At 41.0% G+C, this 24,365-nt stretch overlaps 1 protein-coding gene across 5 annotated transcripts in view; it reads left to right on the top strand.

The window, feature by feature from the left end:
• The window catches only part of P4HA1 (prolyl 4-hydroxylase subunit alpha 1), a 45,925-nt gene extending 21,643 nt beyond the window's left edge, over nucleotides 1-24,282 (top strand). Inside the window, exons 5-14 of one of the 5 annotated variants that reach the window (XM_044420550.1) lie at nucleotides 1,020-1,157; nucleotides 3,175-3,417; nucleotides 4,473-4,681; nucleotides 4,889-5,065; nucleotides 7,851-7,921; nucleotides 14,112-14,211; nucleotides 16,772-16,825; nucleotides 19,432-19,497; nucleotides 21,948-22,016; nucleotides 24,140-24,282. In XM_044420550.1, the coding sequence (XP_044276485.1) occupies nucleotides 1,020-1,157; nucleotides 3,175-3,417; nucleotides 4,473-4,681; nucleotides 4,889-5,065; nucleotides 7,851-7,921; nucleotides 14,112-14,211; nucleotides 16,772-16,825; nucleotides 19,432-19,497; nucleotides 21,948-22,016; nucleotides 24,140-24,253 (1,241 nt within the window). In that variant the 3' untranslated portion in view covers nucleotides 24,254-24,282. Of the gene's footprint in view, nucleotides 1-1,019; nucleotides 1,158-3,174; nucleotides 3,418-4,472; nucleotides 4,682-4,888; nucleotides 5,066-7,850; nucleotides 7,922-9,546; nucleotides 9,618-14,111; nucleotides 14,212-16,659; nucleotides 16,714-16,771; nucleotides 16,826-19,431; nucleotides 19,498-21,947; nucleotides 22,017-24,139 lie in introns of all 5 variants that reach the window. The other 4 variants (XM_044420549.1, XM_044420547.1, XM_044420546.1 and 1 more) reach the window with 4 other exon arrangements.
• The last annotated feature ends 83 nt before the right edge of the window (nucleotides 24,283-24,365 follow it).

Here is a 24,365-nt window from a genome sequence, read left to right as displayed (position 1 = left end):
AACCTTGCCTCTCTTTCTGTTTCTTCTGTTCTTCATGAACAGGTTGTATCCTTCAATTGATGAATTCCGGTCATGGGAGTCATCCTACCAATGTTCAGTTATACCTGTCAGGTCATATTTCCCTCCTGTATTAAGAGTTCAAGTTCATGCTGTTTGTTTTCCATACTCTGGGCATTAGTATATAGACATTGAAGATCACATGCTTTATACTCTAGCTTTCTTCCTACATTTTTTCAGAGACTAGTATTGAGTGCTGTTACAGATGCTCCTTCTGTTGTGGTACATAAGCCTTTGCCTGTTGTTACACCCAGGTGTACTTCTTCCTGTCCTGTAGGATTCAGTCTAAAACCCTCCTGAGAAGCTTCTTCATACTGTGGCTAAACACGCTGTTTCCAGTCCTTGAAAGGTGCAACAATCAGGCTACTCCCTTTCAGTTACTGCTCTCAGGAACACATGGTCTCCTGGAAAAGAAATGGCTAGTCCAGGCCCCTCACCCCTCTGCCTGCCTTTGTCTCCTCTTCCACTTCAACTCTGCCACCAAACTCCTGTTAGTTGCTTGCTCCCTGGGATCTCGACCACTTGTTTTCCAGGGTCCCTAGACCAGCTAGGGCAGCTTCCTCTGATCTGCTCAGCTAGAAGTCAGGAACCAGAGTAAAATACGTTCAGATGGAGATTATTTACTAATATCTAGCTGAAGCCCAGAATTAGCTGATATAGTTCTTGATGAACCAGAAAATATATTTGGGCACCATCACATAGCTAAACACTAGATGCAACAATCCATTTTACTTTACTAAACCAAAATTTTATTTAGCACCAAAAGAGGTAAGTTAGAAACAGTTATCCTCATAGATTGTATACTTAACTATTATTACAAAAACAGAGGGGGAAAACAGACAAAAATGGGGAAAGAGGTATGGAGTTCAAGTGGATAGTAGAAAGTAGGGTAGAGGCAGTGGGATTTGGACTGGAATCCATGTGGAGGAACTTAGAAGTATGAATAACTTTCTTATCTTTAGGTTTTATTTCCAACATGACTATTCAACGCCAATATTTCCCTAATGATGAAGATCAGACTGGCGCTGCCAAAGCTCTCTTGCGACTTCAAGATACATATAAGTTAGATACAGACACTCTCTCAAGGGGAAATCTTCCAGGTAAAACGGCTTGAAATCATTTAAAGTATAAGGGGAAAGTCTTTCTTTAAAAAAGAAACCTGTCTTTTGCTTGCTGTGTGTGTGTGTGTGTGTGAGAGAGGGAAAGAATGAGAACTGTTTCAGACCTAGTGAATGATGATGCCTTGTTACAGGAATGAACTGTATGCTTTCACAGACTGTTCTTCTACCCTGACATGCTATAATGGTTAATCCCTGGCTTTCCCTCTAGCACAAACCACAGTTTGCATTTGCATTTGAACTGCCAAGCTGTGGTTTGTACTTGCATTCCAAAGCAAGATTGCAAACCAACTTCAAACTGTGGCTTGCATTTCTACAATAGGAAACAAACAAAATGCAGAGCTTTCTCCTTCTATTGTAATGGCAAATGCTTGTGCTAAAGTGGGAAAAGTAATTGAAGCATTGTCTGTAACGAGAGTAGGTGCTAACAAGCACTAAGTATGACATGAACAGAGTTTGTGTGTGTCTTAAGTACCATATACCATGTCAGGCAACAGTTTCCTACCCACTCCCAGTCTTGAGAAACGAACATAAGGGAAAAGATCTTTAAAATATCATCATAAAGCAACATTTTTTCATGTTAGATCTTTCTTTTTCTTTTTAGTAATATGAAAATACCTTAGGAACTGACAGATGGGTTTTTGTTTGGGTCTCATAGTGAAAATACTAATGATTAATAATTTACATAGGGATATTAATTCATCTAAACTGTTTTGACCTCAGATCACTTTATAATGTGATAAATGTGTATTTGTTGCTCGTTTCAAGAAATTGGACATCTTTCTACAAAGAAAGACGATTTATCTGGGTGATCTGTCACTTTCCCACCCCGAGGCTTCTGCGATGGGTGTGGCATAGAAATGTTATAAATAAATAAATAAATACTTCTTAACATGAGAAACTGAATCTGTACTGCAGCATTGTTGCGATTTTTAAAAGTGGTTGAGAGTATGTTGGGACCCTGTTAGCCCAGTTTGCTCCGTGAGCTGCAATTCATGTGGGCAATCGTGCTTAATATTCATGCTACCACTGCAGCATGTAGGAAGGAGGTTTAAGCTATTCTGGCATAATGTATGGCCTGACTTGGGATTATGTGAGGGTTGTGTAATCCTTGTGCAACACACCCCTACCGTGTTTGGACAATCCAACAAGCTTCAGTTGCAGCTTGAACACTCAGAATAGCTGCCTGAGTGCACAGCAGGGACCGTGGCTCAAAAACATTGCGGGGGGTTGTTTGGTCCCTGTGGAGTATCATGTGTAGCATCACCGATTGATGGGATTTCTCTTCCCCCTCCCACACAACCACCCCACGCTCCAGCACTAACATCTACACTCAAGCGCAACAGTGGGCTCCTGTGTGGCCTAAAACAGGAGAACTTCCCCTAGACCTCGCTCAGACTAAGCCAGTTGCAGCTCCCTTTGATCACCCTCTTTGCGGATTGAGCGGTCTTGCATGATAGAAGGCACCGTCTCACCTTCCTGTTAAAATTGCTGTCATTGTATTTCTCCATGGATCATTATTTGGATTGTTTGTCATACTATTGCCTTAGAATTGGAACTCGAGGCTTTAGGAGAGGCAAAAAAGCAGCAGGGCACAGGTTTTCAACCTTTAGCATCTGTATCTAACCATCATTGCTGTAATATATCTAGTAGTAAATGTGCTTATAGATTAGATTTCGGTACTTACTACCAACACCATCCTCATGGGCATGTCAGTTTGTAACACCTGAAAAATCTGTTGCGAGTCTGAGGCTTTTCAAGCATGGTTCCTAAGACAGAACAGCTTCTAGAACATTTCAGTTCACAAAATAAAATGCTTTAGGTACCTTCTGCTAATTCCAGTTTTGCATTACTTTATATTTAGTCATCAGCTGTTGTTAACAATCTGTAAAAATCAAACACTGCAGCTTCAAAAGGGAACTTTGTTGCTAAAATGTTCTATTTCCATATAAGCATTAGTAAAGTTTCACTGTTCTCTTTGGCTTCCTGTTTCCTATAGGAGTAAAACATAAGACATTTCTAACAGCTGATGATTGCTTTGAACTGGGCAAGATTGCATACACTGAAGCGGACTACTACCACACTGAACTGTGGATGGAGCAAGCTTTGAAACAGCTGGATGATGGAGAGGTTTCATCTTCTATTGACAAGGTTTCGGTTCTAGATTACCTGAGTTACGCCGTATACCAGCAGGGAGACCTGGACAAAGCATTGATTCTTACCAAGCGACTGCTTGAACTGGGTATGTTAAGATCATTTATATTTTCAGTTGTTGCAATTTGTAATTTTCACAAGTTTCAAGAGTTTCTTTTCTCTGAAGTTCAATAATGTAAGTTTCACTTTTACCAAAATAAAACTGGATGATACGATGACATACATCATAAAGTAAATTTGCTTAAGGAAGTTCATAGCAAGAAAATTTCCCTTTCTTCCACCTTTGCATCCCCCTGCTTCCTGGAGGTAAGGAGACCATCTAGCTCAACATAGGATTGGGCACAGGAAGCTGCAGGCAAAACAGGAGTGAAATTGTCATAAATGTGGCTCGGGATCCAACATGCATTAACTTAAGGAAGTTTGTTATTAGTCATAATACTATCCCTTATAAAGTACCTAATATTTTCTAAGTACTGTACAGACATTAAAGACTAAGACAGTTTCTACCGGCAGACTCACAGTTTGCCAGATGATATTAAAGGAAAAAGGGATGGGAAGGAAAAGAAAAGCAAATAAATTCTCTGCCGAGATCCCCCTCTCCCCTGGACCAACATGGAAAGAACCATGCTGGCTGCTTTTTTGGAGGTCTCGAGAATGATCTTGGAGAAGACTGTCAAGAAGTCCACAGAGCGAGAAAAACACAGAAGTGACTGTCGCTCCTCACCTCTTTCACCCTGCATACGATTCCTGCAATTCCTGTCCAAGTCTGGAGGGCTGTGGGCATCTGAGCAGGAATGTACCCTTAGTAGTTTAGCCATAGAAGCTGACAGATGCGTGCTACAGTTTAGCAAAATGATCATTCTTGGAGTTGGCTGCATTATCTCATAGAAAGACTTGCAATTGAAGGAGCTTCCAAAGATACCATTGTAGAAGTTGACTTGATTCTTTGAGTTAGGTCTTTGAATGCTCTTTGTCACAATGCAAATATTCAAATGTTTGAGTTGAAACAGCTGGCATAAATGATCACGTTTCTGTGTCAGATTTGAGTATGTGTTGGAAATGAAAGTGCATATAAAAAGCCAGCTACAAAGTGGTTGAAAAACTCAACTTTAGGCTGTAAAGTTGTCCTTTCTGTTTCCATAGAACCAGAGCACCAGAGAGCAAATGGCAATTTGAAATACTTTGAATATATCATGTCTAAAGAAAAAGAAAAGGAAGCAAACAAGACTGCTACTCAGAAAGAAGTGCAGCCTGAAAAGGGAACTAAAACTCAGAAAAAGGGACCTCCCAAGGATTATCTTCCAGAAAGACAGAAGTATGAAATGCTGTGCCGTGGTGAGGGTCTCAAAATGGTAATCATGCTCTTTGTGTACTATTAAAATGACTTAAAACCTGTCACGGACATCTGAAACCTCTTCTCCTAGATACCTGTTTCTATCCTTAAATTTTCTTACTTAATTTCTTACTTAAATTGGGTGGTGTAGAATTTAAGTAAGAGGAAGAAACAGCAGCAACAGCATTTGGTTAATAACACTTAACTTTTTGTTTCAAATGTTTAGACACCTAGAAGACAGAAGAAACTTTTTTGCCGCTATTATGATGGGAACAGGAATCCAAAGTACATACTGGGACCTGTCAAACAGGAGGATGAGTGGGATCGTCCTCGGATTGTTCGCTTCCTGGAAATAATTTCTGATGAAGAAATAGAAACTGTCAAGGAGCTTGCAAAACCAAGGGTAAAGAAGCTACATTGCCCATATGCCTTAAATTATATTTTCAATGCACAAGTTTTGTCACTTATTTCTTGATTGGCTGCTTTGCTTTTGATAATTCTGTAATGGATTGTCCTCTGTATGTGCTTGGCATACTGGATCTCTGGAATAGTTCAGTGCTAAGCACATACTTAGCACAAAAGTATGTGCTTAGCTTTTTTCACAAAAGTATGCCAAAAAGGTCCCAAAGTCCATGATGTAGTCAGGTTGCAAATGAGCTATTGCTCATTCATAGTACACTATACTAGGCTACATTGACAAATATTCTGGCCTGGCTTCTCCCAACAATGAAGCTAAGTAGGACTTGTCTACGCATTGCGTTAGAAGACAGCCCGGAAAAGGCATAGTGAACAATCTTATGATTTTTATACTGCATACGAATTACCTCTGGATGGCCATACCTCTGCTACCACTATTTTGATTTGGTCCTACACACTCTTTTTTCCAAAGATAAGTTTTATTAGAATGTACCTAAATTTAGTTTTGTTTTATTTATTTATTTATTTATTTATTTATTTATTTATTTATTTAAAAAATTAGTAGGCAGTCCATTACTGTCATCTCTGGATGGCTTGCAACATTATTTCAGACTTCAATAAAATAAGATAAATTAACTATTCCATACTGAGCATCATTTAAAATAAATTAAATAAGTCACTTCAGAATTATTTATTTATTTATTTAGGCGACTTCTATGCTGCCCCATTCGCCGAAGCCTCGGGGCGGCTCACAAACCATAAATAAATAAAATTCAATGAAACAATATAAATTAACAATATAAATTAAGTCGCCCTGGCCAAAGAATAAAATGAATAAATAATATTAACAATTAAAATAATATTTGAATAAAAAGTTCTTCGCCTGGCACCAAAAATCAAATAACAACAGCACCAGGTGGACCTCTCTGGGGAGCGCATTCCATAGATTGGGTGCCACCGCAGAGAAAGCCCTCCTCCGAGTACCTACCCTCCTAATTTCTTTCACGGAGGGTTCCTGGAGAAGGTCCTCTCCTGCTGATCTCAAGGGGCGGGCAGGCATATATGGACACATAGTAATTAAAATTACTATGTGTTAAAATATTGGCCAAATAAAAAGGTCTTGACCTGGCACCGAAAAACATATAATGATGGCACCAGGCGGACCTCTCTAGGGAGCGCATTCCATAGTTGGGGCGCCACCGCAGAGAAGGCCCTGCTCTGGATACTCTGTTTCCTGACCTCTTTCAAAGAGGGTTCCAGGAGGAGGGCCTCCACTGCCAATCTTAGGGGGCGGGAGGGCATGTAGGGAAAAAGGCATTCCTTTAGTTATCCTGGTCCCAAGCTGTTTAGGGTTTTAAGTTTCAAGCCATAGTGCTTATGATGATGGTAGAAAAATGTTTACTTTCTTATTCCTCTGCAATGAAGAAGTTATGCATTGTATAACCAAAAGAAAGATCTGGCTTGTCCTTTCACTCACTTCACAAATGTGCTAGATTCCTGAAGAAATGTGAACTTGGATTAAAAGTGCAGTATTAGTACAAGGTTATTACGATTTACACCACACTCCCCTCATTTGGATCCAGAGATTGCCTTTCTTTGGAATAGCAGAAAACTTGGAACTGACCTGTTTTTGTAACATGTTCTTCTCCAGTATGTAGACATGGTTTATTTGATTTGGTTTTTGGGAACAACTGACAATATAAATAACTTCCACCAGTCCTCACGCCAGTGATATCCTTTCTGTTGATCCCGTGTATTACATTCTCCCTGCTCAGGTAGCCTGAAGGGCCAAATTTCCCCTCGGTCATGACACAATATTCCCCATTCACAGTTTGGTCAGGGAGTGTTGTGGCATGGCCAAGGAGGTGAAATTTGGTCTTTCAAGCTACCTAGACAGGGAGAATGTATAGACAGGACCAAAAGATAAAAATTATGATGATAATTCAGGTGTGATCTCCCTTTTTCAGATGTGTTGAGAGCACCTTATGTGTCTTCCATGCATTGCTTTTTCCTTGAGCAATCTGTGGGCATTTTTTTTTTAATAGGTATTGGCTCAGTCAATAGCATTTCCCTGCAGGAAATGACTGATTATCCCAGTGGTTTCTGGGGTGACCTTTTTACTGCCTTGATTGGAGGACACTTGGAAAATAAACAGCAGCACACCACTTTTACCTTATTCTGTAACTCTTCCTTGGGTTTGATGGAAGCACATTGCCCAATATTGCTTCCTTGCAGAACTATAGAGTGTTTCAAAGGTGTCTGACAGGTAAGAAACACAGTCTCCCCAGTGCTCTCCAACTATGTCAGCAGCTGGGGGAAAGCAAGACTGAAACCAGACATACACTGCTGGTAGATCAGCCCTGCTATTAGTCATGTGCCAGTATGGCTGAGCCAACAGAAAGGGATGCTAAACTAGCCTCTCAAATACATAGCACAAGCTGACAGGTTTGATCTTAATTGTACAAGTGAAACTTCATCCACCTTCATTCTTGATTTTTACCATGATTTCCACAACTGCCAGGAAGGGCCTGCCGCTTCAAGGTAGTTGCAGGTGAGTCCGATTTTTGTACGTTACAGAAAGACAGTACCAGTCTCCGACAATAATGACAAGGGGCCTCAGTATTGTTCATGACAGAATTCTTGTACGTACTGTCTTAGTGGAAAGGAACCCTTCTGGAGCCTGTCTTCCATAGTAGGATTCTGAATGGTCGGATTGATGTGATGCAATATATGCATTGTAATGCAACTATTCTGATTGGTTCGCTTCACAGCTGAGGCGAGCCACCATTTCAAACCCCATAACAGGAGTCTTGGAGACTGCACATTACAGAATTAGCAAAAGGTAAGACTTCATGCGCCATAATTCTGTCCCTGTAATGAGTGCCCCTGTGGGGCTCATTTGGGAGGAAGTGGCCAGAAAAAGCTAGTAGCTTACTTTTTTTTGTTTGCAGATATTGTAACAAACGGTTACTGCTCAGTTTCGCAGAGTCTTTTTCTAACCAGAAGTTCTGTTCTTGTTTGCTCATTTAAGATGTGCTCCTTACCAATTTTGGTGGAGATCTGATACTGCTTTTGGCTTATTCTATGTCATTTTTTTCATCAAAACCTGGCATTTCTTCACTTTTGAAGAATATCTTCCTACAGGGCTATAATTGCCATGTAGAATACTCTGTTCACTACTAATTTGAAGTCTCTGCTTCCTGTGTCTAAAAACCAGAGAGACATTGACTTTCCAAAACTGCATACTGCACATTAAAGGATGAACCATTTCCATATTCCCATTGTGACACAAACTGCTGTTCTGTCTTGCCTAACTCACGAATCCAGATTTGACGTGTTCACGTCAGGCACATTGCTACACTGGACATCTTCCTGCAACTTGCTACAGATTTATGTCTTTTGTGAATCCTAACAGTTGTGGCTGTTTGGATCAATGTTAAATAAATTTCCTTAGTGCCATCAGAATCGCTAAAAGCTGTTGGGTTTTCTCTTTGTTTTGACTTCATCATTATTTCTGTCTTGCTCTTCTGTGGGCTTCACATGGCTCCCTATTGAGGGAATTGATCAACTTTGCAGGCGCTTCAGCTTTTGATCCTCACTTTATATTATATTAGTATCCTGCTCTTTCTTCAAGGAGTTCAGGACGGTACACATGACGGGATCATTCCGTTTAGTCTGTACAGTATCTCTGGAGGTAATGTATGCTCAGGGAGAAGGAATGACCCAAAGTCACCCACTGGGCTTCATGGCTGAGCCTCTGTTTCAGCCTGGATCTTTTGGCTAAAATCCCATTATTTCTTCATTCATTGATTTCGTTTTTATACCACCCAATAGCTGAGGTGCTCTGTAGCCATCATTGGCTCTGGTCAGACACTGTTGTACAGACAACACTTCTGTCTTCATTTGGGGACCTTTTCAGTGTATGTACATGTGGGAGGGGGTATTACTAACCATGGCACTTTACATTAAGTTTGTACCCCCACCTGTCAATTTAAAAAAGACCTGAAGAGAGTAACAAGTTTACACATCACTGCAGTGCACTTTCTAAACATAAATGCCAGTTATTGTTTATGTTATGTTTCAGACAATTTAAATTTGCACATCTTGATAAAAGCATCTCTCATTCGTGTACCAATTCCAGCATTTTTTTAAATAAATGAGATAATAAAGACTAAAAGAACATTTAACTTCTGGATATGGGGAAGTTTTCTGTGAAACTCTGCGCACAAATGGCTTGCATAAACTTTCCATTTGGGGAAGAAAAAGTGAAAGGACAATCTAACCAAATTGAACCAATTGAAATGAATTTGGGAATGCCAGTAGCAGTAGCTACTGTAATCCTTTTAAATATTCCTGCTGATCTGAGCATTACATACCATCCGGACCAATCGGAACCCTTCTAAGTGCCTGTGGCTTGGTCCAGAAGCTTGCTGCTAGAGTAAGCCCTTGTCCTTTCTCTTTTTGTAGCTGAGCCGAGCTACTGTGCATGACCCTCAGACGGGGAAACTGACCACAGCACATTACAGAGTCTCTAAGAGGTAAGGGGACAGTGGTATGTCTGAACTGCTATGGGAGTTCTCTTTGTAGTGGCTTCTGTCAGACTTGGTTTGGGATTCTGTACTTAATTTTCCTCTTCAGCTAATAGGAAGAAAGTATTAAGTAACCTTATCATCTGTTGCCTTGAAAGTCTGGAATGCTTGAAAGGGGTGGAAGCTAACCAAAGCTAAGTGCTTCAAGTATGTGCTTAGGTTTATTTCCCTGACAAGAGTGGGACTTTAATCCCTTTTTGGTGCATGCGAGCACCTCTTTCTCCAGCTGCACAATCATAGTAGAAATAACACATTGAATTATTCCATCTTAAACATTATCCATGTGAACCATGCACTATGAAATCTTCTTGCTTTGCTAATATTACATTCCCTATGTTAATTATAAACACTTCTTAGGAGGCACAGGGTCAACAGGAAGAACATTCTGTGACAATGATAGCTTGAGACCTCTATTTGAGGATCTATTTTGAAATAGTTGGGGACTAAAAATAGTGGTTGTACCTTTCTTATATATGCTTAGAAGTTGCTGTTTACACAGCATTTTGCTTGCTGATTTAAGGGGCTATTTCTAGAAGTTGCTGTCATTACCATGAAAAGAGTTGCCTTTTGTTATTGCTAAAGAGCAGTTAACCTCCTGGATTTCTACTTTTGAAAGGAAAACATCTCACAAGTGAGTTTTATATTTTTAAAATTTCAGATAAGCCTTACTTTTTAAAATCTCAGATAAGCCTAACCTAGTGTTGGGATATTCAGTATGTATAGTACATGTAATATTCTCTTAAAACATTGTATGCCTCCTTGTTGCTGCCACGTATGCATTGTTAACCAGCATTTTGGCACAAGGGCCGAACTGGGTGGTGGTGGTGAAGTCCTGCATTTAATGGCCTTTTAAAACCGCTCACTGTGTAGAGACGCCTCCCAGAATTTCAGGGATTTTAGTTTTAACAAGCACTTTTGAAACTCAGGCAAAAAAAAAAGTTGCCCAGCATCTTTTAACATTTAACAAGTTAATCCTTATGACTACTTCATGTTTTGGCTGTTAGTCATGTAGGAACATGAGTAGTTATGCATGTAGATCTTTCTCCAGCAGCCAATCTCTGCTAGCGGCTTACACTGTACAACCGCGCGTCTCCTGTCCTCTGCTCCTTCTCATGCCGTCTTCTGGCCATTGCAGAGTTTGACTCACTATAGGAAGCATGCACCTGCTTGTAGGCAATTGCCAAATGGGAAATCAAAAGTATGTGAGATAGGCTTTTTGGTTGTTTCATTTAAATCTGTTCTTTTTATTCCACTCTCTGAAAAGCTGCCTACTCTAAGCAGACCCACAGCAATAAAGCGAAATTGTTCGAAATCTAAGTACTAGTGAAGAAGCAGCTTTTTTGCCTCCATGAAAGAGGCTGAAATGATTTCTTGATTTCTAACTAAACCACTCTTACTAAACCACAAATAAAGCCTCGTGTATTTTTAAGGCAAACCTGCTTCCTCTTTCCAGACATTCCATGCAGACTTTCCTAGCTGACATATTTCTGTGTTGCAGCCTGTGTCTGCTTATGAGGGCACTACTGTTCATGCTGAAGTATGTGGCAAGCTATATAAGGTGGCATTTAGCCAGCTGGGAAACTGCGTTCTGAGCCAAGCCATGTGCAATACCTGCATAATTCATCGTGGCTAGCATAACTTTCAGGAAACGGCTGCAAAAGATACATGTTTGTGAGAGCTCAAATTACTTCAGTTTCCTCTGTAGAATAAGAATAATTGAACTGAAATAAAATCTGTTGGCAAATGAGCTTCCTGGAAAAGGAAACCGGAGGTCAGTTGATTCCTCCCACAAAGGATAACATTTATTTATTTAAAATTTTATTATACCATTCTATAGTAAAACCTCTCAGAACACAATCTGCCACTTGATGATGGCTACAAGATTGATGGGAATATGTTGACTGGCAAAGTGAAACAAAGTTTAATTGATTCAGTGCTTTGAGTCAAGCCCAGTTTGCAAATGAGAGGAATATAGAAGAACAATAAAACTGCAACAGAATGCCACAGGTACCATAACAGAGAAACAACATAGTTTAAATATTTTTTAATCTTTTCGCTTATCAAAATAATTCTCAAGGTGGTTTATGGAGGAGTACCATAATTTGCAATGCAATATAAATGGTAGAGTTAAAATAATTTCTGTCGAGATCAAAGGGGCAAAAAGCTATTCTGCCTGAACATTCCTTCCATATCACAAGCTCTGAAATAATGTAACCACACAGCAGACCTCCCTGCCGCTGCCAGAGCAGCTCCACTTAGGTCCTCCCTCTCCAGAAGCAAGATCTGACGCAGGGCTTCCAAATGAATAGCATGAGCGCGGGGTGGGGTGGGGGGATCCATAAAGTGCTTCCCATGATGCACTGGGCCCTACACAAGTAATGGCGAGCACCTTGAATTGAGCCCAGAAACAATTGTCTAACCTGTTCATCTACGCCCAGTTCTTAGCAGGGGAGAGGAAGGAGGTAGAGGGGGTGTGTGCGTGTGTGTGTGTGAGTGCATGTTTTAAGGGATTACTCTAATGGGCCAGTTTCACAACAAATAATGTATTCATTGATACGGCTTACAGCAGCAACTGAACCTCAGTACTGTTGCTGCCAAAACATCATTTGTGTATACACTCACCTGGGATCTTACCCCTGGGTATTCATACATAGGGTTGCATTATAAGTGGGCACATGATATTTTACTGATCTCAGCAGTATTACCTAGAAAAAAAGAATTAGGCTTTTGGTGAAGGAGATCTCTGTTTTAGTCTCGGTAATACTAATGTGTTTGCTGGTGAATAATTGCTTCTTCATCCGCAAGGAATGAAGAAGCAAGAAGGAAGTTTGCTTGGTAGGCACAGCTGATCAGTTATCATGATAATAAAACAACCTACTGGCCTGATCACAGCGTATATGCTAAGCATGGAGTGCGTGTGGCTTATTATGAAACTTGCATTTCTTGCCATAACTTTAATTTCCCTCTTTAAGAAATAAATTGATTGCTCCAGATAGTACTGTGGTGCTAGATTTTAAAAGACTTTTTTCATAGAATAATTTGTTGCCTGGCTGGTTTGTTTCTTATACTAACAGTTGCTCTAAGTCTGAATCTGTGCCTAAGCTTTTCTATTTACGAACAACCTATTTTTGGTCAAATATAAAGCTGTATTTTCTCCATACCCTCTGAGATTCTGTAACCTGTGTTGGGTCATAGCTTACTGCTTTTAATTAGAGATCGGCTGTAATCTTTCTGAAAGGAATAGAGGACAAGGTGCAACTTTGAGCCTTCCAAACAGCAGATTTATCGTGTGTTTCTCCAACAGATTTGTAGCCATGGATGATGATCGAGAATCAGATTGGTTAACCGCTAGCTTTTGGCTATTCCTTCATTGTGGCTGTTCCTTCATTTTTAAGTGTATAGTTCATGGCATGTGGCCATTAGTGTTGCTGGAACTGCTGGCTACAAAGCAGAACGGACATTTTCAACAATTCAGTGGTCACCCCTACATTTCCGGTAGAGCTCCTGCCTTTAATAGATGTATGGCAGGCATTATCTGAAAAGTTCCAGCTTCCCATGCTGAGAAACAATTACTTCTAATCCATCAGGGAAAAATGTGGTAATCCTAGAAATCAAAAAGAAAAATGAAGTGGGCAAAGGTGCACATCCAAGCTATATATAGAGAAAATGCAGGTTGAAACAGAAAAGGCCAAAGGTAGAGTAAGATTGTTTTAAAAAAGAGAGAAGGCTCTGTTTCCATCAGAAGGAGTTAAGCCTTGGGTTAGGAGGAGAGACAAACTCTTCCTCTGTTCTCCAGTTTCTGGTATGAATAGTGATGATCACTTCCCCTCATTTAAATTAATGCTTCTTCTGGGCACTGTTTTTTAACTTGGGAGTGGCTCTTGTGCTTCCTGCTTTAAGAGTCCATCCTGTCATTCCAGTTCCTTGTAAAAAAATGTCTGGTTTTTGAGTGAACTGAGTGCTTGTAAAATGGACATGGTCCAAACTGTTATTTACAAGTAATCCTACTAGCAACCTGGTAAAATGGACGCATGCAGGGCATACATCCAAGTAGCTGTATCCATGAACAACAAAAAATAATGGGAAAATATTTCCTGGCACCTGGCATAATTAGTATCGCCTTGTTAAAAGTCACTAGGAACTTAGGTGCACACATCTAATGTAGGATTAAGTTGATTCATCCTCTGAAATAGTTCTGAAATTGACAAGTAATGTTGCAGTACTATGGATGTAATGCTGGCCATCTATACTTAAATAAAGGCATTTATTCAGTTGTTGATGTGCACCAGCCAGAGGACTACAGGTGTTCCTTATGAGTGGAGTTAAGCTAAGCATATTTTCCTGTAGAATTTTTAGTCCATTTATGAATTGGTTTCTTATTAGTGTTGAAACATAATTCTCGGAGCATGTTTTTCAAGTATGCGAATCTCATTTCGTGTTTAGTGCCTGGCTGTCTGGATATGAAAGCCCTGTCGTGTCGCGTATTAATACAAGGATACAGGACCTAACGGGACTGGATGTTTCCACAGCAGAGGAGCTCCAGGTAGGCAAGTAGATGCAAAGAAACACAGGTACCCATCCATGCTCACTTCGCCTTGAAAGGATCAAAATGCCCACGGCCCATTTTTCCAGGAGTCTTTGAGTAATAAAACTCTTGCTTTCATCAACACAGGCCCTACTGCAGTGGTGCTTACTGAATGGCCTGGGGGGCACTGGGGTTAGGTGCAGTGCAACTCTCTGCCTCACCCTGAGAGTTGGGGAGAGGGGGGTGTTTGTTTTTACAATAGCTGATCACCGGCAGAAGATGCTCTCTAGTTTTCCTTTGTCCTTTGCTTCAGTTGGCAGGATGGAAGCTGCATTCAGAAGCTGAGTCAGAACACCTGCCCCACATCAGCTGTATGGTGGCAGGAGTGGGGTTGTAGTTAGCTGTAGGGGTGGGGGAACCTGAGAGGCAAAGAGCAGTGTCTTTGGCTTGCTTCAGGGGCATAAAGTGCAGAGGCTGGGAGCAGAAAGAAAAAGAATCCCTGGCAGAGAAAGAGAAACTTGGCCCTGCAAGAGGAGGTCACAGCATGCTTTCAGTGACGTGGAAAAGATCCATATCAATACAAGGACCAAGCAAGAGTCTTGGAATTTACCTGCCTGGTGACTCAGTGACAGACCGATGAGGCCTTGTTTGGATGATGCAAGGGAGAAGACAGAAAAGGCCTCCAGTGAGTCCAGCGTCCAGCCTTGCTCTTTGACTGGGGAGCCATCCCAGTGGTCCAGGAGCGGCCTCAAAGTAGCCAACTGACAGTGCCTGGAGTTCAACTGGCTAGTGCCTGAAAAAAAATTATTTCCCTAATCTCATTCTGGTTTCCATTTTTAAGGGAAGTTTTTATCACTGATACATACACATACTTGTACACACTCCTTTTAATATGCTATATACATTGTATTTTCATTATTTCATTAGGTATTGAGCTCCTTCTTGGGCTGTTCTGTTGTTATGTGCCATCAGGTCATCTCCGACTTATGGCCGGCCTATGGATGAAAGCCCTCCAAATTGTCCTATCCATGACAGTCCTTCTCAGCTCTTGTAAACTGAAGCCTTGTGGCTTCCTTTATGGAGCCCATCCATCTCATGTTTGGCCTTCTATTTCTTCTTCTGCCTTCAACTTTCCCTAGCACGATGGTCTTTTACAGGAAGTTTTTCCTTCGCTTAGGCTGCTCTACTGTAGATCTTCCATAAGCATATCAGTTGTAGAAAGGAGGAAGGATCCCATGCCCCTAGCTAGCATCTGGGCTGCATAGAACAACGTGGGTACTCCACATATGATAAAGCAGGCGACAGAGCTCCAGCCTCAGCGCTCTGGATCCCCTTTCCCTCTCACAGCCAGCATAGAAATAGCCACCCCAGCGGCCTCTGTAGCCTTCTTCCCCTCGAGAGCATCTGGCCATCCAGCCAAACAGCAGAAATCACCTGTGCTACTGCTCTCGCTCTGTAGCAGATGCGCATGATGCCCTGAATTCAGCATCTTGCCAACATCAATGGTGCAATCAGTGAGATTATGCCCTATGATTTATAATTCATTCATTCATTTGCTTCTTTCTTGACCTTGAATTGTTATGCATTTTGTTAACTTTATCTCAGAAAAAAGCATTTCAAAAGAAAGAAGTCTGCAGGAGTCTCATTTCAACCCATTTTCAATTTTGCCTTTTTTTGGGGTAGCTCATCGTAACTTGACATTGTAATTTGGTAGATCAGCATAATGGGGAGAATTTGGGTGTGGGTTTTCATGCATGTTTACTCCGGGTTGCTTTTGGAAACCTGGGGAAGGGGGGCTGGTGGAGCAGGCAAATGACAGGCAGGGAAAGGGTTAGCCATATATCTGCAGCATTGCTGCTTCATTCTAAAACCCACTCTTTCCAATTGGCTTTTCATTTAAAATAAAACAAACAGTTATATGTTTATAAAAATAAAGCAGTGCTATGTCTTGTATGAAGAAGCAAAAGTCCTCTCTCATTCATCCCAGAGTGTAGGACACGGAACAATAAACTTAAACTACAGTACACCAGGTGCACGTTAGGCACAAGGAAGAATTTCGTGACTGCGAGAGCGCTAGAGCAGTGGAACCAGCTGCCAAGAGAGAGTGCGTGCTCTTCCATGCTGTTGCTGTTGCCAGTCGCGAAGTCGTGTCCGACCCCTTGCAACTTCACGGACAACATTCCTCCAGGCCTTTTTGTCCTCCACCATCCCCTGGAGTCCACTTAAACTCACAACTTAAATGTTGCTTAACTTTATTCCGTTTTTGCAAGATGAGTCACTTAGCTGTGGTTAAAGAGAGCATGATTCCATCTTTGTAAGTCCCAGTACATCATTCTAGGCATAATCCACGAAGATATCAGCTTATTTACTATCAATTAGTGAAAGGCCACTGTAGCTATTAAGCTGATAATTTCTCCCTTATCATGGCTGGTTTATTGGATATTTGTGCTTCTTCCTCTGCTATAGGTGGCCAACTACGGTGTAGGAGGCCAGTACGAGCCTCATTTTGATTTTGGAAGGGTAAGTCTTTCTCTGCCCTGCCTTTGTGCTTCACATGTGCTGTGTTTCTTTCTTCCAGGTAGCAAATTATGGAGTGGGAGGACAATATGAGCCCCACTATGACTTTGCTCGGGCAAGTAGAGATGGGTGAAGCAAGATCTTCCAAAGCCTAGGCCTTTTAGCCTGTGGCACAAATGTTTAATGTCTGTGCTAAATTTGGACTGTCGAGTCTTCTAATTGGTTTGAATGGATCAAGTCCGCTAAACCACCATCTGAACAATAAAATATAGAACATAATAAGAAAGACCAAAATACTACAGAGAAATGCTGTTATGGGAAAGAAAGCAATGAAGGGTATTGCTCTGTAGAAATTGTGTTGCAGAAAATTAAGTCTAGTAGATTAGGGATGATGGTAAAACAACCTCATGTCATACTGTCTGTGATGCACATGCAACCAGTGGGGGAGCTTTTGTTTTGATGTGAATGCAGTTAGGTGGGATTGGATATTTATAGGGTCCAGATTGCTGAAACTTGAAGTGGTTATACCTTGTTTTAAGATACTGCACAGATCAGTGGAAATTAATGAACTTAAAATTTAAGATACCTGTTAGTTTTACTCCATGCTACTGTATTTTATTCTTTTACTCCATCTTCAAGCGAAGCTGCCAAGATTAAGGGATCTAAATGCAGATGGTGGTTTACTGGGCATTTATGTATGAAGTAACACCTTCAGTTAACTTTTTCCTTTGAACTAGGTTCAACAAAAATTATTTTAAAATTCTTGGATTAATACATTTTAGATTCTTCTCTCACTATCTAATTGGTGTCTAAATTATTTATTAACATTTTGTCTTCATTCATGAATTTAATTTTTCAAAAATAATTTTTACAGCACAATCTAGGCATGTTTATGCAATCCTATGAAGCAGGTTCCACAGTGTTAAATGGGCCATCCTTGTATGAATAAAGCACTGCATCCTAATTGTACTAAAATAGTATTGTATTTGCTTAATTCCATTGATATGCTGACTACTAACAAAAGTTCATAGAATAGCACATAATAAAAGAGAACTGATGTGTTATTTATTTATTAATTTATATCCCACCTTTGTTGTTTTACAAAGAACTTAAAGCACCTTGCATCATTCTTCTCTAGCTGCTATCAATCTTATCCCCATCACAACACAATCTTATCCTCACCACTGTGAGGTAGGTTGGGCTGAGAGCCTGTGTCTGGCCCAAAGTAATCCAGTTGGCTTGGTGGCTGAACAGGCACTAGAACACAGATTGCCCGAGTCCCAGTCCTGCACTCTTAACTACTTCAACCATACATTCTAAATCCACCGTAAAACCCCAGCAGTGAATTAAATAAGTGTCATTAATAAATGTAATAAAACTCACAATAGCATCAGAAACTTCAGCAAAAGGATTCAAGATATGAATTAAAAGATACAATTCTCAGGAAAGTAGAAAGGTCATTATATACTGTTGAAAAAGCTAGGATGAGTATCAGATTATAACCTGGGTGCCATCACTATGCAGGCCTCTACCTTGGTAGCCATCAGTTCACTTTGTATAGCAGGAGAATCCAGGGAACTGCTTACAAAGATCTGTGGATCTTGGTAGATCTTTTGCATAGCCTGCTCTCCAAGTCATTCACAGCTTAAACAGTGCTTTGAATTAGTCCTAAATATCAGGCTAGAAACTAGTGCAGTATTCAGTCCTATCATCTGTAGGGAGAAGCATTGAAGACTTCCCAAGTGTATACATGTGAAAGCAATTAGGGTTGACCAGTGGTAAACCGTTTCTGCTGTAATGTTAGGGATGGAAAGCATTTTGCTAGCATTCACATAGCTAATTTTAGCTGCCAGCTATATTTTAAACATTGGGTTGGGCAGGATGGTGCCCAGTTTAGTGCAAGTGCTTTTTAGATGTGGGGGAGAGTGTTTGAAGGGAACTCTTGAGTGCTAGGAGCTTGTTCTGCCTAAGAAGAGAATTTGTACTCAAGAGCAATACTTGATTTTTGATGTCTGTTGGGTTTCATGGGTTTTTTTGAGAGAGGCCCCAGAAGACCCAAGTCCACAGAGCCACTTACTGTATTTTAGTAATAACAGTGGTGTGCCAGACTGGGAACAGTCGAATAGTGATATCAAGTCAGTTCATCAACAATAATGTCTGTACAATCCGGATCTCATTTCTGCCAGATCATTCCATGTATCCAGGCAAATTCATGAAAATTAATCAAAACTGAAAATTTAGGTGGAAGACAAAGCAAGTAGTTGCATGAATATCCAAGCAATAGCAAAATAATCTCTAATAAACAGGGTAGTCACTGAGACTTCACTGCACTGACTTCATGCATGCATGCTCTCTCTCTCTTAACTTCCCTGAAAAGAATGAGGGTTTTGAGCTATGGCACGTTTCGAACCAAAATGTTCAACTAGACCTGATACCAAACCAGGTCATTTTATCAATAAGTAATGTCTGGGTAGGACTCAGAACAAGAGAAGCATGCTTAAGAACTGTGTTACTTAAAAAACTCACATATTGAATAACTAATTATTTCAATGAATGGCATTCACTTATACTTGATTTGTTTCATATAACTTGTACTAATTCTTCCTTCTGTTTCATTAATTCTGAAAATAATTTTGTTTGTAAATGTTTGTCTTAGCATTAAAGCTTGTATACCAGAGATATTTCACTTGCATAGTAATACTTTTATGTTTTGAAACACAGAAAGATGAGCCAGATGCCTTTAAAGAACTTGGAACAGGCAACCGAATCGCTACATGGCTATTCTATGTAAGTAAGAGACCCTGATGCCAAAATTCAAAAGTGTTCATATTAGTAGGAGAGAGAATTGGGATGACTGAAAACTCTCCTAGCTTGTATTATGGCACCATGGGACCGCTGAGGATTGTTCTTAAATTACATTGATACAAAAAAGTGAAAAGTTTCTGAAGAACCTTTCCCAGAATATTTCATAATTTGCATTGTGAGGATTGCAACATGGGTAACGAATCTTTTAAATAAATGAAATGTTTGTCCTTAGATATATTTAAATATCCTCTAAGAAAGTAAGGAGAGTCCTGTTTGCGGTGGACTGCCCAGAGAGCTTCAGCTACAGGCGGTACCGAAATGGAATGAATGAACGAAGACCATCCTGGCCCATCTTCCTCTTTGCGCCGTGGCAGCAGCCCCCTCCTGCTTTTGCGCCCAGCAACCGATATTCAGGGGCATATTTTCTTGGGAGAGAAACATAAAGCGCCCATGACTGGCTGCCATTGGTCGTCTTCTCATCCATGAATCTGTCTAATCCCCTTTTACAGGCATCATTTAACATAAGACAGATACCATTTTCCCTCCCTTTTATCCGTCCTAAATCTCCCATAATTTAGCATCATTGGATGACTCTAGGATCTAGTATGGCAGTGCCAAAGGGAATGAGTCTCCCTATCCACTATCCATGCACGCTTTTCCAAGCTAAAAGCCCCCGTATTGCTTCACTCATTCAGACATTTTAGTTCGTTTTTACTGTACCATTTCCCACTTTCCATTGTTTATTTTGAGGGCCAGTGATTGCAGCTGTACCCATGTCACACCATAGACGTTTATAAAGGCACCGTCCCAGCAGTTTTACTGTCAGTTTTAGCTGCTCATCATTCTCTTCTAATGATCCTCAACATAGAATTTGCCTTTCTAAATAGCAGCTCCAAACTGAGCTGACATTTTTATTGTGACATTTCCTATAACCTTAAAACCTTTTTCTTGGTCAGTCATTGCCAGCTCAGCCCATATCAGCATGTACATGGAGTATGGATTGATTGGTAGATATCGTATATACTTGCCTACTTTGAACTACATTTGCCTTTTTGACATCCATTCACCCAGTTGGAAGAGATCTGTTTTGAGCGACATGCTTTTTGTCTTAGCCAGTCTGCATAATTCGGTATCATCAAGAAAATTTCAGTACTAATCCTTCACTATAGACAATTTGTGAAAAAGTTAAAAAGCAGTTGTACCAATACAGATCCATGAGTGAACCTACTGTTTAAATTATTTCATTGTGAGAATTTCCATTTTCTCCTGTGCTTTTCTGTTTTTTAACCAGTTACCAGTCTATAAGGGACCTTCCCCTCTTGTCTTATGACTGCTAACTTTGGGCAGGAGTCTTTGCTCAGTGACTTGTCATTTTTTAACATTCAAAGAGCTTTTGAACACACCTGTCTCTGTTTACAACTAAAGGCTCTGAAACGGCTAAACCGATCATGATAGAGGTGTTTTAAATAATGCATGGTGTAGAGAAAGGAAAGGAGGAGACATTTTTCTCCATCTTCCATAACACTCAAGCTCAGGTCATCCTGATTGGTGGGATGTTTAGGTCAGATAAGAGGAAGTACCTCTTCACACAACATATAGTTGTGTTCCATATAACTATGGAATTCATTGTCACAAGAAGTGGTGATGGCCCCCAATTTGAATGGGTTTAAAAGGGGATTGGGCCGATTCATGGAGGAGGAAGGCCATCAGTGGCTATTAGCCCTGCTGGCTGTGTTCTGCCTCCTTTACCAGAGGTGGCGTGCCTGCATACAGCAGCTGCTGAGGAGCTTGGGCAGGAGGAGGTCTTGCACCCATCCTGCTTGAAGGATCCTGTGGGCAGCTGGTTTGCCACAAGGTGCATGGAGTACTGGACTGACTGCAGCCTTTGGTCTTTTCTTATGTTCAGTCTATACTGGATAGGTGTCATTCAAACATCCATGGGGTTTCATTTCACATAGGAGACTCCTAAACTTGGAATTGCTGATGCCAGTGACAGTCTAACGTTTCAGCTTCCTGGGGCAAAGCTGGTCAAATTATCTGCATCATTAGAGCAGGTACACCAGTAGAAGCCTGAGAAATCATTATTTCCTTCCCAGCACAGCTACATTGTGATTGAGCCAATAGAATCAGGCAGGATAAATTGAAGAACTTAAGAGGGAGGAGGGAATAGTGGGTGATCAATAATAATCACAGCATGCTGTATGGATGAGTACTTATATTATATACATTATATATCCTGCATGAAGATTGAACTTTAAAAATTCGGTCTGCTTTATTATTCAAAATCTCAATAGCAAAAAATGCAGTTTCTGCATATACCACTCCAGTGACTTTAATATCAAATCAGTGGTGAACACTGTCTGATTTCTTTTCGGCTATACTTAAAGAGAAACTTTGAGGTCATTAGCTGAGGATTGACATATTTTTTTCAGATGAGTGATGTGGCCGCAGGAGGAGCAACAGTATTTCCTGAAGTAGGAGCTAGTGTTTGGCCTAGAAAGGTAAGCACATGTGTGTGTGTTCACTGACTATCTCCGTACTGTCCCTTTCTGCTTAAAAACCTAGTATGCGTGTTCCTAAATTAAAGCTGTTGTGAAATAGTTTAAATCTTTCCAATGAGTAGGGTTCAGCTTATACATATGCCCACTTTTACCGTGTCTAAATTTGCAGGGGGCAGTTCAAACACCACAATGCAGTAGTCCCAGGGTTTGTCAAGCCATAGTTTCTTGTCTAGGGTACTGTGATCTAAGCTTTGACTTCAATCCTGGCTTGCAAGACACAGTCAAACCATGGTTTGCCATGCTGATTTGTTGTACATTTAAAATATATTTTCCTATTTGGATGTAACAAAGAACTGTGGGTTACTAGCCCCAGAAGTACTGCATTAAGGTGTGAGAGGTGGAGATAAGAAACAGGAAGGCACACACGAGAAGCCATGGTTTATTGGACTGAGGTTGTCACAGCTGAAATGGGACTCTTAACAATTTTGCGCCCCTCCCAAAAAAAGCTTGTGCATGGTATGTGCTCTCTTCTTTTCCTACTCAGTGGGTGCATCCAGATGAGGCTTTTATTGTGCTATCAACCTGACTCATTCATGGAATTTTACAGGGACCCAGACGATGCCATCTTTCACTTGTAATCCTCCCATGTTTTCCTTCGCCTTCCATCTTTTTCTAACCACAAATACTTTATTAAGGAGGAAAAGATGTAACTGCACGATTTCTTTTGGTTTGTAATGCTCGAAGACATCCAGTGAAAACACCCAATGCCACCAGATTGAAATTAATTTCCAGTTTATCCAAAGGGAAGTGTAGAATGAGAAGTGCAAGTTGTTTAATTTAAAAAAATTACAGAGACATATTTGGCAGTATGCCTGAGTACTATAAGTCCATGCTGCCTTTCAATACTTCATGGGCCATTTAGTTGATTAGAATTGAATCCTTTTCTTTGAGAACGCTCAGAATTCATTTTTTGAGAAATGTCATTTTAACTTCCTATTGCTAAATTATGAGGTTTAATGTTGTATTTATGACTTAATGAGATTGCACAGTATTAATAATAGCATTGTTAACATATTTGAAGGAGGGCGTAGCCAGTAGAAATCAAACAAACGAGTGGGACGGTGGGTAAAACACTGTTTAATACCTCACCTGGAATGCGTGTCCAGTTCTGGGCACCAAGAGTTAAGAAAGATGCAGAAAAATTAGAAAGGGACTAGAGGAGGGCAACAAAAATGATCTAGAGTTTGAAAGCACTGCCCTATGAGGGGAGACTGGGAGAACTGGGCATGTTCAGCCTTGAGAGGAGAAGACTAAGGGGGGACATGATATCCCTCTAGAAGTACCTCAAAGGCTGTCACAAAGAGGGACAGGATCTCTTCTTGCTGATATCAGAGTGCAGGACATGGAATAATCAATTCAAGTTGCAACAACCCAGATTCAGGAGGGACATCAGGAAGCGTTCCCTCACTGTCAGAGCAATACAACACTGGAACCAGCTGCCTGGAGAGGTGGTGGGCTCTCCCACACTGGAGACATTCAAGAAGAAGCTGGGCAGCCACCTGAGTGGGATGGTGTAACGTGGTTGCTGCAGCATCAGGGGGTTGGACCTGATGGCCTTCATGGCCCCTTCCAGCTCTACTGTTCTATGATTCCATAATACAAAGGTACTTCAGCGCTAAGACAAAAGTAGAAGTGGGGGGAAATCTACTGATAATGTGGTGGAACGCATACATGGCAGTATGCATCTTGTGCGGCAGATGGACGGGTGGCCCATCTTGGGCTGAATGCTAGGTTCCTTCATTAATGAGCCTCACGTTCCCTCATTAACAAGCAGCACAAGGCTTGGAGTAAAGTAAGGGGGCACCAGCAGAACGGACTTGGAGCGCCCCCAGGAGCCCCCAGACGCCTCTGTTTAGTGTCCTAAAGCTCAAGGGCTCAAGCAGTGGTGAGGCAAGCATTGCATGGAGATGTACGGAGACACCCCAGCAGGCAGTGATGAGCAGTGCCTGGGCCGTATTTCTTTGGCTGGCATCTGTAGAAACCAGCTTGGAGTGCACCTTAATAGTTTCCAGGAGTTAAATCCGCGGCAGTCTAATGGGTCGGTGTGCTTTGTATTTCACTAGGGGACAGCTGTGTTTTGGTACAATCTTTTTCCAAGCGGTGAAGGAGACTACAGCACAAGGCATGCTGCCTGCCCAGTACTAGTTGGAAACAAATGGGGTAGGTATGAAATCTGAGATGACCCAGTCATCTTAGTTCTCGCACTTTAAAATAACCTATGGAATTCACTCCCCAAAGAGGTCCGCCTGGCACCGTCGTTACTGGTTTTTCGGCGCCAGGTAAAGACCT

Source organism: Varanus komodoensis, unplaced genomic scaffold (genome assembly GCF_004798865.1).
Source record: "Varanus komodoensis strain SLA01 unplaced genomic scaffold, ASM479886v1 scaffold11, whole genome shotgun sequence".
Classification (NCBI taxonomy): domain Eukaryota; kingdom Metazoa; phylum Chordata; class Lepidosauria; order Squamata; family Varanidae; genus Varanus; species Varanus komodoensis.
Note: the sequence above shows the minus strand (reverse complement) of the source record. Positions and strands in the feature narration are given on the sequence as shown.